Raw genomic sequence first — 17888 nt, forward strand, 5'->3', positions numbered from 1 at the left:
GTCTATGTGCATATGCATTGAGTTTTCCTCTAACCTGAACCAGTGGTGTCATGCTGCTATGAAAGACAGGCCACTGAAGGACAGTTTCTCAACAACCTGACCGGTACTGACAGTCACTATTAAATCCCAAGCAAGCTCAGGGATGCAGAGGACACAGGGAGAATGGAATCATTGTCCTTGCTCTTCTCCAGATGGGAGCACTAGAAAATATCTAAATCACTATTCTTGGTAAAGTGGGGAGAAGTCACCAAGAAAGGCCCACACTGTGAACATCACCAATCCTCGATCTTCAGATGTTGGACATTACAAGGCGGACAAATAGTATTTGACCATATAAAGAAATAGAAAAATGAATGAATTTGTCCAAGTTTCTCATTGTAGCTAGATTGTGAAGATCATGGCTCCTAAGAACCCTGTGATTCTTAGAGAGTGGCACCCTTTTCTCCTTCTGGCCACACTTTACCCCAAACAGTGGGTTCACAAGGACACGGTCTGCTATTCCTCTTCTCCTCATTGTCTCAGCCTCTTAGCTGCAATTTATGAACTGTTTTCCCCTTTTCCTCTTCACATGTGCATGTGTACACAGGCATGTTTGCGTGTGGGGGTATACATGCGGATGTGTGCAGCGTTGATGCAGGGAATCATCCTTCATTGCTCTTCCTCCTTCTTCACTGAGACAGGGTCTCTTAATCAAACTCAGAGCTTGTTGATCAGTCTGGTCTCCCTAGGCAGCTTGCTCTGGAGATCCTGTCTCTGTCTTTCATGGCTGGAATTGCAGGCTAGCCACCATAACTACCTGCCTTTATGGGGGTTCTGGGGAAGTGAACTCTGATCCTCACACTTGCATGACAAGTATTTTAGCCATAGAGCCACCTCCCAGCCCCACAGATAACTTTTGAAAATATTAAGGCACTGACACTAGGGAAACTACTAAGCCAAGGGAGACACACTCCTTGTCACACATGCCCACCTCAGGTTATTATGAATAAGCACACACTGTGTGGTACGGCAGACCACAGTCACACCTACAAAGGTCTTTATCGCTACCTACTCAGGTTTTTGATGGACTCTTTTAAATGGACTCCTTAATTCTCACAGCCCCACTGTATCAAAGCTCCTAAGGGCCTTCTTGCCACTCCAGCATGAAACTGGGAAAGTCTGGATTTTACTTGATGCTCTAGTGCCAATTAATTGTTCTGAAATGCCGGGGGAATGAAAGGAAGGAAACCTCTCTGGGCTTTATGTCCCGGGTCAACAACAAAGAAACCAACCACTGGCGGTTCATCTTTTAATTCTAATCCAATCAAACCTGAGGTTTGGGGTGCAATCCATCTGTTTCCCTTATCTCACACTCTTCCTGACTTCTTCCCTTCCTTTTTTTCTTTTTTTTCAAACATCTCAGCTTTATCACTCCTCTCCATTTATCAGAGACCATAATTCCTGAATTATTGCTTAATGTCTGCAAACTATTGGGTATTGATGAGCATAATTGAAAACATTTTTTTCATTTCCTTTTGTTTTTTTCTTTTTTGTTTTTTACCATTGGCCATGACAAAGGAGCAGCCAGTTGCAATTGAAGTTCCAGGTGTCAGCCCACCAGAAGGGAATCCTCTGATGAACCAATCTTGTTTAGCAAGGCCACAGGACTGCAGACCCCGGAATGTCTTTTGTTTCAGCTGTGCCTTCACATGTTTGCTGCAGCTCTCTCTCTCTCTCTCTCTCTCTCTCTCTCTCTCTCTCTCTCTCTCTCTCTCTCTCTCTCTCTCTCTCGTATCTAGCATGGTGTGAGTGGATATAGGGAGACCTCCACTGACTGTAATGTAGTGTGTTTAGCTCTGGGAAACATCCCATTCTACTGGGCACTTCTACCTGTGAATTGTCAAGACGATGGCCCCTCTCTAAGCTGCACTGATAATTTGAAAATAACAATGATAGCTTATACAGAGTTTTGATGAATAAAAATAAATACAAGGATAAGTTTCACAGCCAGAGTCTGTGAGTCTCACCTAAGGAGCTGTATGGATTGTAGCTCAAGTTAATGGCTAACAATTGAGTCCCAGTAGCCCAGCTAGTTTAAATTCTTTAGACCTTAATGTCGGGAGATGTGTTAGTTCACAGATCTCGGAGTGCATCACAACTGAAACAAAGCTTTGAAAATAACAAAGTTAGACTAAGATGTTTTTGTTAAATAACTTTAAGGTGAAAAACCCAAGAAGACAATCTAAAGTCCTAGAAAGGCACAGAGTTGAATGTGAAACTCTTTAAGGTCAGGGAACAAGAACAAAGCAGCCCAATTATTACTGGCTGACGTTCTCTCCTTGCTAGGTTTGGTCAATGACTAAATATGATGATTAATTTCTTATACCCATTTCTGCCCTCAATCTCCTAATATTAAAAAAAACTATTAATAAGTGGATATGCATCCTAAAGATTTTTTTCATATATAAAAGTTTAGACTTGTGATTCCTTTAAGATTCCTTAATAAGATCGCTTTTCAAGATAAGTAATAAAGTAACTGGCCCTTTCTTTGTAACTGCAAAATGCAGCCTGCCAGTAAAAGACTTGACAAGAACCCCTTCTTGCCACAGGGTTAATCTATAACGAGTTGCTTGGGTATAAATGTACGTGGGTTCTTGGGATAATTTGTCTTTCACCTGTAATACATAAAATGTTTAATCATGTGAGGGAAATGAAAAACATGTTTTTACCTACAATCATTCACTTGAGAAATGGAATGCAACCATTTTGACTCTTGTATTGCCTGGAAGATTCTGCTGGGGTATAAAACGGCAAAACATCTTGAGAGGAGAGAGAGAGAATAAAGAAGGAAACCACCAAGAGAGTTTGTGAGTGCCTTTTTCCCTAACCCCCCTCAGATAGAAAAGTTTAGCCTTGCCGACTCTGTGGATTCCTGTTAAAGCCCTGTGCTGCTGGAGGCTGGTCCCCAGACAGTGGTAATTTTTTAACCTCCCCCTAAGTTATAAAATAAGTCATGGGAGTGAGTCCCAGAGGATCCCAAACAATGCAGGTTAGTGCCATCACTCTTAGTTACCCAGCAGAACCTGACAGTAAAGCTGTTGCTGCAGACATTACACACTCCGGTCAGAGAGTTTGGAGACATCACGCTGATACTGCTCAGGAAGTTTTAGCCCTGCTGGCTGGCTTTCATAGTTCTGAGAGGTGCTATGCAGGCTGCCAGGGAGCAAGTTATCAACATTCCCCCCCTCATTGGAGTTGAGGACTGAACCCAAGGCCTTGTGCTTGCTAGTCAAGCACTTTACCACTGAGCTAAATTCCCAACCCCATCAACAGTCTTATCCAGCTGTGAACCTTAACTTTAGTAATAACTGATTTGGCAAGATAACCTCATGGGTGTGATAGTGGCATGAATATTATGTGAGTAACCAATGGCTTTCTAATTGGACCTAAGGGCCACTGTAAACCTGGCCAAAACCCCAGGGTTAAGGGGTTCATAGGCCCTATAGGGACTATATGGACCAATTACCATATGGACATGGTATCAAGCAGCAGTCTAAATATATGAAGACAATTTTTTTTGTTTGTTTATCAAGACAGTTTCTCTGTGTAGCCCTGGCTGCTCTAAAACTTGCTCTGTAGACCAGGCTGTTCTCAAACACACCTGCCTTTGCCTCCCAAGCGCTGAGATTAAAGGTGTGTGCCACCACGCCCCGCTACTGAAAACAATTTAACAAGATTCAATCTGCAAATATGTAGGTCAGCCTGAAGACCATAAAACAAAAAGCTGATCAGAACAAAAATGAGCCTCAAACCAGAAACCTGACATTCAAGCCTTTCCTCGAACTCTCCCAGAGACTTCTGGGAGTTCTTTCAGATGATGTTTGTTGTAGTGCTTCTGGGCTGCTAGGACAGAAAGCACACCGGGCTGACTGTAAGCAACGGAAATAGTTCTCATAGCTGTAGAGGCTCCAAGGCCCAAATCAAGAAGTCAGCCCAGACCTCTTCAGATTATAAATTACCAACTTCTCTTGGGGTCCTCTACATTACAGACTGTACAAGCCAGCACCGATGGGCCTTTTTAAAGCACTAACTGTGTTGAGCAGGGCTACAGCTTAGTGGATTGCACACATCAGAGGCCCCATCTCCTAACACATCACCCACCACTCATAGCACAGCCTTTCTACCCATGCCCCTTGCCTCGCGCTCCCATTCCTAGCCCCACTAATAAGCTTTACCCTTGGAAGAGTAAACTTTACTCTCCTAAATTTGCAAAGCGGTTTTCTTCCATAGTCGGTGATCTCTCTTCCCTGTTATGTCAATATTTATAATATAAATAATGTTCGGTTTCCTGATTCCATCTTGGGAATTATGTAAACATAGGAAAGGTGATATGTGAAATACCTCAACTAATACAATGAAAGAATATATAGATTATGATTTATTTTTTATTTATTCTAATTTTTTTGCTAATTTAATAACTTGTTTATTGAATTCAATAGTCAATTGGTTATCCTTTTCACAGAGAATTCATGCATATTTCTATATTACTTTCGAGTATTTTATAAGAATAACAAAGATATATATTGGGAGATGGAGAGATGGCTAAGCAATTACCAGCACATACTGCTTTCCAGAGGGCTTTAATTCGGTTCCCAGCACCAACGCCAGGCAGCTCACCACCACCTGTATTTCCAGCCCCAGCAGACTGGACACTCTCTTCTGGCTTCCACTGGTATCTGCACTCATGTGTGTGCGTGTGTGCACGCACACACATGTACATTTAAAAAATAATCTTTAAGACATTTTTTTCTTGGCTATAGGCAACTTCCAATACATAAAATCACCTGGAAATAGGCACATGAACAATTACTAATTACTACATCTAACTCAGGCAGGTTCCAAACAAGCAGCAACACTGTGTGATCCTGGCAGGGGGCTGTCATCTGTCAAAGGTCTGGATGCTACATTTCAGGGAAAACAAGGAATGCTGATCTGATCAAAAGGTTGTAAACGTTGGTGCCAATGACAGCAGAGAAGCCTTTGGGGACCTTCTGATTGTACTCATTAGACTGTCCTACTACATAAACTGAACACTGTTTGTGGAGGAAAGGAGCATTTAAAGAAGTGTGTGGCTTTGTACGGGGGGAGTGCTGCCCCCAGTCTTGAAATGCCCCACTGAGAGCAGCCTCCCACAGAGACTCCCCCAAGAAACAAGTTTCAAGTAATCTTCGTTGCCATCGCTCTTGCTCATTACGGAAAGATGCTGCCCTCCAATATTTGCTAATTATGATCGAGACCAGAAACCCAGCAAATTTCAAAGGAAACAATGGAAACCAACATCTGAAAACCATTTCCTGCTGGCCTTTGTCATCCTGCTACTCACGGCAGATCTTCCAGTTTGGAGGCCTCGTGTCTCGGATCCAGCAGGTCGTAGCCACATTCATTGTAGATTTCCAAGTAAGAAATGTGTGTTGTGTAGATCTTGCTGCTGTCCTGGTTGGAGAAGAAGGGAAAGACATTATTTAATGACTAAAAGCAACTGTTGGGCTAGAGAGAGATGCACCATTTTTCCCTGGGCTTCCTTACAACACCCTCCTTTGCCTTTCCATTCTGTAGGATTTACATTTGCAGTTTGTGACACTTTTGAGTTACTGTGGCCATCTGCATAAAGTGTTTGGGGTTTTTTTTTTTTTTGGTATATCCAATATTCATGATTACAAGTAATTTCAGTCTATCAGTTTTTATTGGTTCTACATTATACATAAAATGTCAATATACGCTTGCAGTGAGCCAAGTTAGCTATAGAAATGAATAATACATTGTATTCTATTTTCCAGATCCCCCAAAAAGGTTACTAAGAAAAAACAAATAACCTTACATTCTGTGAACAGTCTATTCATGCAACAGCAGAGGTCATTACTTTGGTTCAAAGACCAGATGCCAAAGTTTCCGTTCATGATCAAACTATGATGTGGGATTCCCCTTTGAATGCTGTGAATACCATTGGTTAATAAAGAAACTGTCTTGGGCCTGCACAGGGAATAGAAGTGTGTGGGGGGGGAGCGGGATTGAACTGAATTCTGGGAGGAAGAAGGTAGAGCCAGATGGAACTTTAACTGGTAAGCCACAGCCACGTGGCAATACACAGATTACTAAAAATGGGTTAAATTAAAATGTATGAGCTAGTCAATAAGAAGTTAGAGCTAATAGGCCAAGCAATGTTTTAAATAATATAGTCTATGTAATTATTTTGGGTCTGAGCTGCTGAGTGTCCTCCTTCAACAATTTTCTTTTCTTTACTACTACTCAGAATTTTATATTCTTCTAAAAATAGTTATTATTTACTCTGTGTGTGTGTGTGTGTGTGTGTGCGAGTTCAGGTACCCACAAAGGCCAGAAGAGGGCATCAGATTTCCTGAGCTGGAGTCACCCAATGTGGGTTCTGGAAATAAAACATGGCTCCATGCCGACAACAAGCTATGAAATACTCCTGTTCTTGCAAAACTGACATATGAGAAGGATGACTACATGTCAAGTCCTACCAAAAGTACCTGGGCACCAATGAACTACGTGGCTATTGCTATTGTTCCTGCTGTTGATAAATGTTTTCAAGTACTATGTCTGGAAGCCTGCAAATGGAGAATTAAGTATGATGGGTTTCCAGAGAAGAGTCACTGAAGAAGGAACCCCTCCTGAACATATCAGCACCTTCCCAGGGGCAGGGGTCCTGAACTGAGTGGGACAGAGAGGAAAGGACTGAGCACTAGCATCCGTCCCTCTGCCTTCCAACTGCGCACAACGTGACCAGTCAGGACATGTTCCCACCACCACGTCCTCCCCGCACAGGGTACTTAAATCCTCAGATACTGAGGCAAAATACACCCTACTTTAAGCTGTCTTTGTTGGGTATTTTGTTACAGTCCTGGTCAAAATAGCTAAAATAATAAAAGAATATAAAAGGAATGGATGGACATGAGAAAAGAAGCGTGAACTTGACCCACCATCTGTAATGGGACACTCTCTTCTTTAGAATTAGGAAAAGAAATCAGGGAAATGGCCAGCGCACCATCCCGGTGGTAAGGACAATGCCTCGGCTCCTCCAGGGTTTTGCTTCTGCAGTTTTTGTGGCACACACACTCCAATCTCACTGAGTGATGTGAGAAGCTACCTTTCTTGGTCCTTTTCAGCATCTGGGTTGCCAGACTGTAATGTAACACACGTGTTTCCTGCAGACAGACATTTCTTCTGACCCAAACAAGTGTGAGCCTCACAATGCTCCAGTGTGAAGAGAAGGAGTCCTGAAATAGATGGAATCCTCCCAGTCCAGAGGAAATGCGGGCTCACTCCCAGGGTTTCACAACATAGGCTACGCTGGGCGCTTAGTTTGTCTTGAAGGACTTGGCTTTGGTCTCACGCTGAGCTCTCTGATCTGGGACAACTTGCAGAGCCTCTGGCTCCAGTCTATGTTTTCTAGTCTCCACTGTGTCCACAGTTCATGCGACACTTTAAGTTGCCCGGCTTGTTGTTAGTACAATCCACTATGATTACAATGAACGTGTGCGGCCCATGGCAGAAAGTGGTCCATTTCAGTTTCCCTGGCTGTCAGTCAGGTGGGCTTTTTCCAAGTCCAGGGGATTACTTGGGATGATTCAGAACTGAACAAGGTTTAGAGTGACATCAATGACAAGGCAATCTCCCAACAACCCTGACGATGGTCAATGCCTGGAGATGTAAGACTTCTCGAGGTGCTCTTGGGTTAGCACACAGATCTTAGAAGAGACAAATGTGCTTTACATTAGGAGAGGATTGGTTTATTCTATTCAGCCTAGCCAGAGAAACTGGTTTCATTGATTCCGAGAGCTTCAGAAAGTTTTCTAAAACTAGCCAGTCATTAGGCCAATGGACATATGTGAATATTGATGAATATGGCAGCAATCGCTAAGTGTTTGCATGTACAGACATTAGTGGTGCGGTAACAATGATCACGAACTAAGCATTCTTAGTGTGCCAAGAAATTTAAAGAGTTGTTTTATTATTATTTTAAATTACATTTGTCTCTGTGGGTGCATGCATGAGAATGCAGTGTCTGCACAGACTGAAAAAGGGTGTTGATTCCCTGGAGCTGGAGTTTTAGGCAGCCGGGAGCTGCCTTTATGGGTGCTCAGAACAAAGCTTGAGCTCTCTGCACAAGCAGAGCACACTCTTAACTGTTGCACCATCTTCCAGCCCAAGAGCTTAAAACACCATGTTTGTCACCCACAGGAGTTCCATGCCACTGAGACATAAAGCCACATGCCATGAAGGCACACAGCTCTAGGATGACAGCTTTCCCCATGGGTCCATGGCAACGAAAGACATTGGAGATCATAGCCCCTTTTGTGAAATGTGTGAACAAGGCAAAGCAGGTAGAGTCAGGGCTACACGGGTGTGTACATGCTACTCAGCCCTTCCTCCTCCACTTTCTCCGGCTCACACAGCTGGCATTCTGGGGCCAGTGAGAAAGAGCTGAACTAATGGATAATTGCTGTTTTACGGATGGCAATTAGAATTATGCAGCTCTCAGCAATTTCTTCTCGTCTTTGCAACTCAAAATGCAAATAACATTCAGTAGGGAGTTCCAGAATGACTGCTGCAGCAAGCCAGTTAGACGTTTATACAGAGTCCAAGGACTCGCTGGAGCTGGAAGGGAGGCAGAGAGCTTCCAGAACAGTTCAGCCCTTGCTCTCAGAAAATGGAAAGCAGAAACCCACAGAAGTTAAGTGACTCATCACAGGAAATGGATTCAAACACAGCCAACAAAACAAAGCCAATCTGAACTACGGGGAAGCAGTTTGGCTTCCAGAGTTGCGGGCTGGCTATTGTAAGAAGCGGACCCAGAGAAAAGTATCTCAATGGAGGCTCTCTTTTTCCAACTCTAAGATGGGAATCAAGATGTCTAGTTTGCTAGTTACAATATATGTTGTATTAAAAAGCCCCACATGGAGAGATGGCGCAGTACCTTAGATCACTTTTTGCACTTTCAGAGGACCTGGGTTCAATTCTCAGCACCCATATGGTTTCTCACACCAACCTTACTCTAGTTCCTGGGAATCTAACATACTCTTCTGCCTTCTGTGGGCACCAGGCATATGCATAATACACAGACACACATGGGCAAAACATTCATAAGTAGGTAACATATACAGGAGAGACAGGGATTGCCTCGAGAATATGATTATGTTCACTGCAGTAGGGTTTGTATTCTGACAAATTCCTCCAGCTTCTATTATTACCATGGCAAACTGACAATCATGCCATCTGATTGGTTTGGTATTTTAGGGGATAGAAAAAGATTTGTTTTAGTAAAAGGGTTTCCAACTTCAGAGTCTAAGATACTAGCTGGTAAAAGATGTGATCTGAGTAGGGAAATGGCTCCGTGGATGAAGTGCTGGCTGTGGCAGCATGCAGATCCGAGTTCAGATCCCCAGAATCCATGTGAAAAACTGGATATGGTGGTGAACGGCAGTAACCCTAATGCCGGGCTGGGGGAGAAAACACCCCAGAGCCCACTGATCAGCCAGTCAAATTAGTGAGACCTTAGCTCAAAAAACTTTCATTATTTGCAGATGATATGATAGTGTACATAAGCGACCCCAAAAACTCCAGCAAAGAACTCCTTCAGCTGATAAACACCTTTAGTAGCGTTGCAGGATACAAGATCAATTCCAAAAAATCAGTTGCCCTCCTATACACAAAGGATAAGGAAGCAGAAATGGAAATCAGAGAAGCATCACCCTTCACGATAGCCACAAATAGCATAAAATATCTTGGGGTAACTCTAACCAAGGAAGTGAAGGATCTATTTGACAAGAACTTTAAGTCTATGAAGAAAGAAATTGAGGAGGCTACCAGAAAATGGAAGGATCTCCCTTGCTCTTGGATTGGGAGGATCAACATAGTAAAAATGGCAATTCTACCAAGGGCAATTTATAGATTCAATGCAATCTCCATTAAAATCCCATCAAAATTCTTCACAGATCTTGAGAGGACAATAATCAACTTTATATGGAGAAACAAAAAACCCAGGATAGCCAAAACAATCTTATATAATAAAGGATCGTCTGGAGGCATTACCATCCCTGACTTCAAACTCTATTACAGAGCCTCAGTATTGAAAACAGCTTGGTATTGGCATAAAAACAGAGAAGTCGATCAATGGAACCGAGTAGAAGACCCTGATTTTAACCCACAAGCATATGAAAACCTAATTTTTGATAAAGGAGCTAAAAGTATTCAATGGAAAAAAGAGAGCATCTTCAACAAATGGTGCTGGCAGAACTGGTTGTCAACCTGTAGAAGAATCAAAATAGATCCATATCTATCACCATGCACAAAACTCAAGTCCAAATGGATTAAAGACCTCAATATTAGTCTGAACACACTGAACCTGATAGAAGAAAAAGTGGGAAGTACTCTACAACATATGGGTACAGGAGATCACTTCCTACGTTTATCCCCAGCAGCACAGACATTAAGAACAACATTGAATAAATGGGACCTCCTGAAACTGAGTAGCTTCTGTAAATCAAAGGACACTGTCACTAAGACAAAAAGGCAACCCACTGACTGGGAGAAGATCTTCACCAACCCTGCAACAGACAAAGGTCTGATCTCCAAAATATATAAAGAACTCAAGAAACTAGACTTTAAAATGCTAATTAACCCAATAAAAAAAATGGGGCACTGAACTGAACAGAGAATTCTCAACAGAAGAAATTCAAATGGCCAAAAGACACTTAAGGTCATGCTCAACCTCCTTAGCGATAAGGGAAATGCAAATTAAAACAACTTTGAGATACCATCTTACACCTGTCAGAATGGCTAAAATCAAAAACACCAATGATAGCCTTTGCTGGAGAGGTTGTAGAGAAAGGGGCACACTCATTCATTGCTGGTGGGAATGCAAACTTGTGCAACCACTTTGGAAATCAGTGTGGCGATTTCTCAGGAAATTTGGGATCAACCTACCCCAAGATCCAGTAATACCACTATTGGGAATATACCCAAGAGATGCCCCATCAAATGACAAAAGTATCTGTTCAACTATGTTCATAGCAGCATTGTTTGTAATAGCCAAAACCTGGAAACAACCTAGATGCCCTTCAATGGAGGAATGGATGAAGAAAGTGTGGAATATATACATATTAGAGTACTACTCAGCGGTAAAAAACAATGACTTCTCGAATTTTGCGAGCAAATGGATGGAAATAGAAAACACTATCCTGAGTGAGGTATCCCAGACCCAAAAAGAGGAACATGGGATGTACTCAATCATAATCGGTTTCTAGCCATAAATAAAGGACATTGAGCATATAATTTGTGATCCTAGAGAAGCTAAATAAGAAAGTGAACCCAAAGAAAATCGTATAGTCATCCGCCTGGAGAGGGGAAGTAGACAAGATTGCAGGGCAAAAACTGGGAACTTGCGGGTGAGGTGGCATGGGGCAAAGGGGAAATGGGATGAGAAACATGAGAAGGGGAGGATGGGAGGAGCTCGGGGGATTGGGATGGTTGGGATATAGGAAGGGTGGATACAGGAGCAGCGAAGTATATATCCTAACTAAGGGAGCCATCTTAGGGTTGGCAAGAGACTTGACTCTAGAGGGGTTCGCAGGTGTCCAGGGAGATGTCCCCAGCTGGTACCTTGGGCAACTGAGGAGAGGGAACCTGAAATGACCCTATCCTATACTGATGAATATCTTACATATCACCTTAGAACCTTCATCTGGCGATGGATCGAGGTAGAGACAGAGACTCAATTTGGAGCAACGGTCTGAGCTCTTAAGGTCCAAATGAGGAGCAGAAGGAGGGAGAACATGAGCAAGGAAATCAGGACCACGAGGGATGCACCCACCCACTGTGACAGTGGATCTGATTTATTGGGAGCCCACCAAGGCCAGCTCGTCTGGGACTGAATAAGCATGGGTTGAAACTGGACTCTCTGAGCATGGCGGACAATGAAGGCTGATGAGAAGCCAAGGACAATGGCACTAGGTTTCGATCCTAATACATGAACTGGCTTTGTGGGAGCTTAGCCTGTTTAGACGCTCACTTTCCTGGACGTAGATAGAAGACCTTCGTCTTCCCGCAGGGCAGAGAATTTGGACTGCTCTTCAGTATCGAGAGGGAGGGGGAATGGTGTGGGGGGGTGGAGAAGAGGAGTGGGGATAGGGGGAGGGGAGGGGGTAATATTTGGGAGGAGAGGAGGGAAATGGGAAACGGGGAGCAGGTGGAAATATTAATTAAAAAAAAAACAGAAACAGAACAGTATCATTGGAGAACAATAGAGGACCTCAAACATCAACTTCTGCACTACTCCCACACATACATGCTCACACACATGCACGCTCACACACATGCAAATTCACACACATGTACGATACCACACATGCACACTCACACACATACATGCGTGCATACATGCACACTCATACACATGCATGCTCACACACATGCACATTCACACAAATGCATGCTCACATACATGTAAGCTCACACACATGCACACTCCCATACATACACAGTCCCACACATGCACATTCCCACACATGCCATGCTCACACACATGCATGCTCATACATATGCATGTTCACATACATGCATGCTCACAATGCAAGTTCATACACATGGAAACTCCCACACATACACGATCACACACATGCATGCTCTCACACATACACACTCCCACAATGCACGCTTCCACACATGCATGCTCACACACATGCATATTCACACACATGTACATGCACACACATGCACACTCACACACCCAGGCCTACCGCATCCATTACACCAACTCCTACTCCACCAAAAGCTCTCTCTCTAAGTCTGTGGCTCCATTCGAGATGCCACAGACTTAGAGAGAGAGCTTTTAGACCTGGATGGAGGTGGGTGGTCCTTGGACCTCCCACAGGGCAGAGAAACCTGCTTGCTCTTTGGGCTGAGGAGGGAGGAAGACTTGATTGGGGGAGGGGGAGGGAATGGGAGGTGGTGGTGGGGAAGAGGCAGAAATCTTTAATAATTAAATAAATTAATTAATAAAAAAAAATAATAAAAATAAAGAAACTGCTTGGCCCTCATAGGTTAGAACATAGGTGGGTGGAGTAAACAGAACAGAATGCTGGGAGGAAGAGGAAGTGAGCTCAGACTCGATAGCTCTCCTCTCTGGGGCAGATGTGATGAAGCTCCAACTCAGGATGGACGTAGGCTAGAATCTTCCCGGTAAGCTCACCTTGGGGTGCTACACACATTATTAGAAATGGGCTAGTTCAGGTGTGAGAGTTAGCTGAGAAGAGGCTAGATATGATGGGCCAAGCAGTGTTTAAAAGAATACAGTTTGTGTGTTGTTATTTCGGGGCATAAGCTAGCCAGGCAACCAGGAGCTGGGGTGGCAGGAACGCAGCCCGCAGTTCCCACTACAAAATGGTGCCCGACATGGTAGCAGCAATTTCTCGGGTCTGCTCTGCTTGCTAGAGGCAAGCAAACGCTCTCATCTAAGAGAGGCTTCCTGACTTAGCTTTAGCGGCAAAACCCCACAGCTCTTAAGAGGTCCTGCCACGAAACACTTAAATGGTACTGATAAAAGCTGACTGAATGCTTGTTTGTTTTCAGCTGTAGCAGGAAAAAAGTTGTGCTGTTTTAAAATGCTGGTGTTCTGGTCTGTCCTGCCAGGGCAAACTCTGACTGTTTGAGGTAGGAGGGCCGACTACAGAGAAAGGACTTGAGTGTTGTCTGTGGATATAGTGTTGCAGTTTGCTTGTTGGCAGGGACCTTGAAATACCTAGAGTTGTGGTGATAAACATGGCTACAGCTGGTACCTCAGCCACGAGGCTGGAAAGTTTAGGAATGGGCTGGATTCAGCCGTCAAAGCCACGGTTTTAGTCCTACTGATATTGCTTGGTAAATTATAGACTCGTGTGGTCACAAAAGAGACATAATACAGTAAAAGAAAGATTCAAAGTCGAAGAAAACGTCTAAAGGGTTTACAGTATGTGAAAAATATATGCAGGCTAAAAGTTAAAGTTCTTAAAGTAAAAAAAAAAATGAAGAAAGAGAGTAGTTGGGTGTGTAGTACACACCTTTAATCCCAACACTTGGAAGGCAGAGGGAGATTGACCTCTGTGACTTCAAGGTGTGGTAGCACATGCCTTCAATCCAGTGCCTAAAAGGCAGAGACAAACAGATCTCTGTTAGTTCAAGGTGTAGTAGCATACACCTTTAATCCCAACGCCTAGGAGGCAGAGACAGGTGGATCTCTGAGAGGTCAAGGACAGCCTGGTCTACAGAGTTATTCCAGGTCAAAGATACAGAGAACCTGTCTCAAAAAGCAAAAAATAAAAGTAAAAATAAACAAAATAGAGGTTAAAATAAAGCGCACAAAGATGGAAAATACACAGAGAATTTTGATACTGTATGCTATTATGCTCTGTTTGAATTGCTTGAATGCTGAGGAAGGAACAACAGCTGCTAAAAGATATTTGTTTATAAATGCTACTGAACTAATCCAACATACATATTTTGAAAATACCTTGACTTCAGAATTTGGATCTAAGGATATGATACTTTGGAAAAGAGATTCTTCTTTTGTTTTCACAGACGATGACACCCTGCGGATTGCTTCCATCCCAATATGGTATGATAGACCACGCCCTCCTGAAAGGTTGCTGTGAACACCTTCAAAAAATTAGTTCCGCTCACTGCCGACTGAGATGAACCTAACAGACAGGTTACACCACAAAAGACCTAATTAACAGCGCCCCTATACAGCAGGAAGCAGTTTGGAGAGAAATAACTACGTCCATATTCCCAAATATTGTTTATAAATGTTCTTTTACATTTAAAGGGGGATATGATATAGGTATGAATAATTTGCATTGATATGGATTTTGCTTTAGTGATTTAAATTTAAGGTCAATTTTGTTATATGTATATGTATTTCTGCTCTTGATTAAGGTATTGTGATTGTGTAGTTCATTTAAAAATGTAATGTATATAGGCTGTTAATAGATAATCATAATAGTCAAGTTTGTAGTCATGTTAGTGAGATTTTCTAGATGTACATAGATATATTTTAGATAGACATTCTTCATATCTTTCAAAGACTATGGAATATGCTATTTAATGTTTTAATAACTTAGGAGTTTTCATGACAATGAGACACTCTGCTCCTGGCAGCACCAACCTACTTCAAGAAGAAGATGGGCATAGAAGAGGATCCTTATGGAGTTTGATAGCCATTTGGGCAAGAAATTGCTCTTGCCTGGACTGTTGCGTAAACTGGACACAGAGAACCCACAGAGATAGGACTACTGAACTTGCTTAAAGGTGAGATGATCTTTCAGGGTTCCTGATTCATGAAAGAGTCTGCGAGACATTCTGCAGGACACAGCAGATAGTGACTGAACTGCCTTTGAAATTTCCTGCTTCATGGAAATGTCTGCTGGAAACTATGGGCCTATAGGCCGAAGATGGATGCCCCAACGGTACAGAGGAACTTTGGGTGACTGTCCAGGCAGCGAGATGTCTCTGCCACTTATAGAGTTTTGGAAGTTGCTTATTTCTTGTTTGCTTAGGAAATATTGTATCCTTCTCGAGTCTTTGATGGAGTTGAAGAATATATAGTTAGTTATAGTTTTCCTTTGTTATGATAAAAGATAAAGTAGATGTAAATATTGTAACTGTAATTATTGCTTGATAACTGTTTTGTTATATGTAATTTTGCTATATTAAAGTTAAAGCCTTCTTTTTTTGTTTAAACAGAAAAAGGGGAAATGATGGAGGAAGGTCATTGGTTAAAAAATAAAGAAACTGCTTGGCCCTCATAGGTTAGAACATAGGTGGGTGGAGTAAACAGAACAGAATGCTGGGAGGAAGAGGAAGTGAGCTCAGACTCGATAGCTCTCCTCTCTGGGGCAGATGTGATGAAGCTCCAACCCAGGATGGACGTAGGCTAGAATCTTCCCGGTAAGCTCACCTTGGGGTGCTACACACATTATTAGAAATGGGCTAGTCCAGGTGCGAGAGTTAGCCGAGAAGAGGCTAGATATGATGGGCCAAGCAGTGTTTAAAAGAATACAGTTTGTGTGTTGTTATTTCGGGGCATAAGCTAGCCAGGCAACCAGGAGCTGGGGCGGCAGGAACACAGCCTGCAGCTCCCACCACACCAGCCCTTGATGAAGTCCCAGCCCTGGTATGAGAAGCACCTCCTCCGGCAAAGTCCAAACCTCCTTAAATGCAGAGGCTGGTGTTATTCTAGAATAGCATATTTCCAATGGGCACAGTGTAACAAAGAGATGCCTTAGCACATTTCCTCTGCATGGTGCATTTCTGCTGAATAGATCAAATAAAATGTGAAGTCTTTCTTCTTTACCTTTTGCAACTGCTCAAAAATATATGACAGAGTCCTTGGGATGATGCCTCTGTCGCTGTAGCGCTCAGCCCCACCTGTGATGGTGAAGGTCTTGCCACTGCCTGTCTGCCCATATGCGAAGATGGTACCATTGTAGCCTGCCAAGACGCTGCAAGAAGAAATGAAAGAGTTATAATAGCTAAATGGTCACCCACACTGGCACTAGGTGCCTCAGAGATGAAAAGCAGCCTTAGAGTTAGCACTGAAATTATATTTATAAAGTATTTACAAAATCTCTGACACCCCAGTACAGTTGTGTGTGTGTGCTAAGGTGCCTGTGTAGGTGTGCATATAGAGGCCAGATGTTAACACTGCGTATCTTCCTAAATAATTTCTCCACCATATTTTTTGAGACAGCCTCTCTCATTGAAATCAGGAGCCCCAGGGAGCCCCAGAGAGCCCCAAGGGAGCCTCTTGTCTTTACCCACTTATCTCTTGGATCAGAGCTCATGCTGCCAGGCTCAGCTTTTATGTGGATGCTGGAGACCAAACTCAGTTTGTCATGGTCGGGTGACAAGTACTTTCCCCACTGAGTCATTCCCTGGCCTTTATGATAGTTTTTATCCAGGAACTTTAGGGTATTAATGCCTTTCTCTCAGGAAGGACATGCCACTCAGACGTGGTCCGGCTTCATCATGCTGTTTCTGGGTTTTATCACTGAGTGAATTGAGAAAGATCGTTTGAGGGAAACAGTTTTGATTTGGCAAGGTGTCTGGCTGCCCCTCCATGTAACACTTTGGTGCATCCTAACATCAGTAGAAACCCTACATTTCTAAGTACACCCTTTGACAATGGTGTTCTTGAACCGTATTTCCTTATGTAGCACCTCAATAGAAAACTCTCAGGATCCCCCCACACCAGGATTTATTTATTTATTTATTTATTTATTTATTTATTTATTTATTTATTTATTTGTGGAAGATGTTGGCTCATGTGTGCTATTCAGCCCAGTCGAGCATCCTATGACTTGATGGGGGTCTTAGGAAGCCTTCGAACTACCGTAATACAGGCCTTTGAAGTGTGCTCTGTATGTGGGCTTTGAAGAGTGGGCTCTTATCTAGGCCACATGCAACAGAAAACTCTTGAAGTTTTGTTGTTTTTCTTGCTACAAGTGGCTCCTTGATCCCCAAGATGTTTCCATTAAACCAGCTATCATAAAGTCAGCTAATGGGGCACACATTCCAAGTGGGTTTTAAGTGGACGGCTCTCTGAACCCACGTTTTGCCATTTGCATGGGGGAATCCTGCTCTATTCGGCTGCTGAGACTCCTTCGACAATTCACTCTCGATCTCCCTCTGCTTTTGTGACGTGTTGAACGACCTGACCTCACAGTGTCCTGAGATAACACAGGTGTTGACCAGACCTTATTCTGAAGAGATCAGTTAGCCCTTAGCATCTTGTGCAGCTAGGCACCTCACATATGATGTGTGCAGCAACAGACTGATGTGAACTCTGCTCTGTA

The 17888-nt window shown here is 43.0% G+C and overlaps 1 protein-coding gene across 1 annotated transcript in view; it reads right to left on the bottom strand.

Moving 5' to 3' along the window:
* Nucleotides 1–17888, bottom strand: part of Kif6 (kinesin family member 6) — a 312499-nt gene that overhangs the window by 228770 nt on the left and 65841 nt on the right. The window contains exons 4-5 of the mRNA XM_057751369.1: nt 16388–16535; nt 5363–5472 (exon numbers count right to left, since the gene is read on the bottom strand). Coding sequence (XP_057607352.1) covers nt 5363–5472; nt 16388–16535 — 258 coding nt within the window. The remainder of the gene's footprint in view (nt 1–5362; nt 5473–16387; nt 16536–17888) is intronic.

Source organism: Chionomys nivalis, chromosome 19 (assembly GCF_950005125.1).
Source record: "Chionomys nivalis chromosome 19, mChiNiv1.1, whole genome shotgun sequence".
NCBI lineage: Eukaryota > Metazoa > Chordata > Mammalia > Rodentia > Cricetidae > Chionomys > Chionomys nivalis.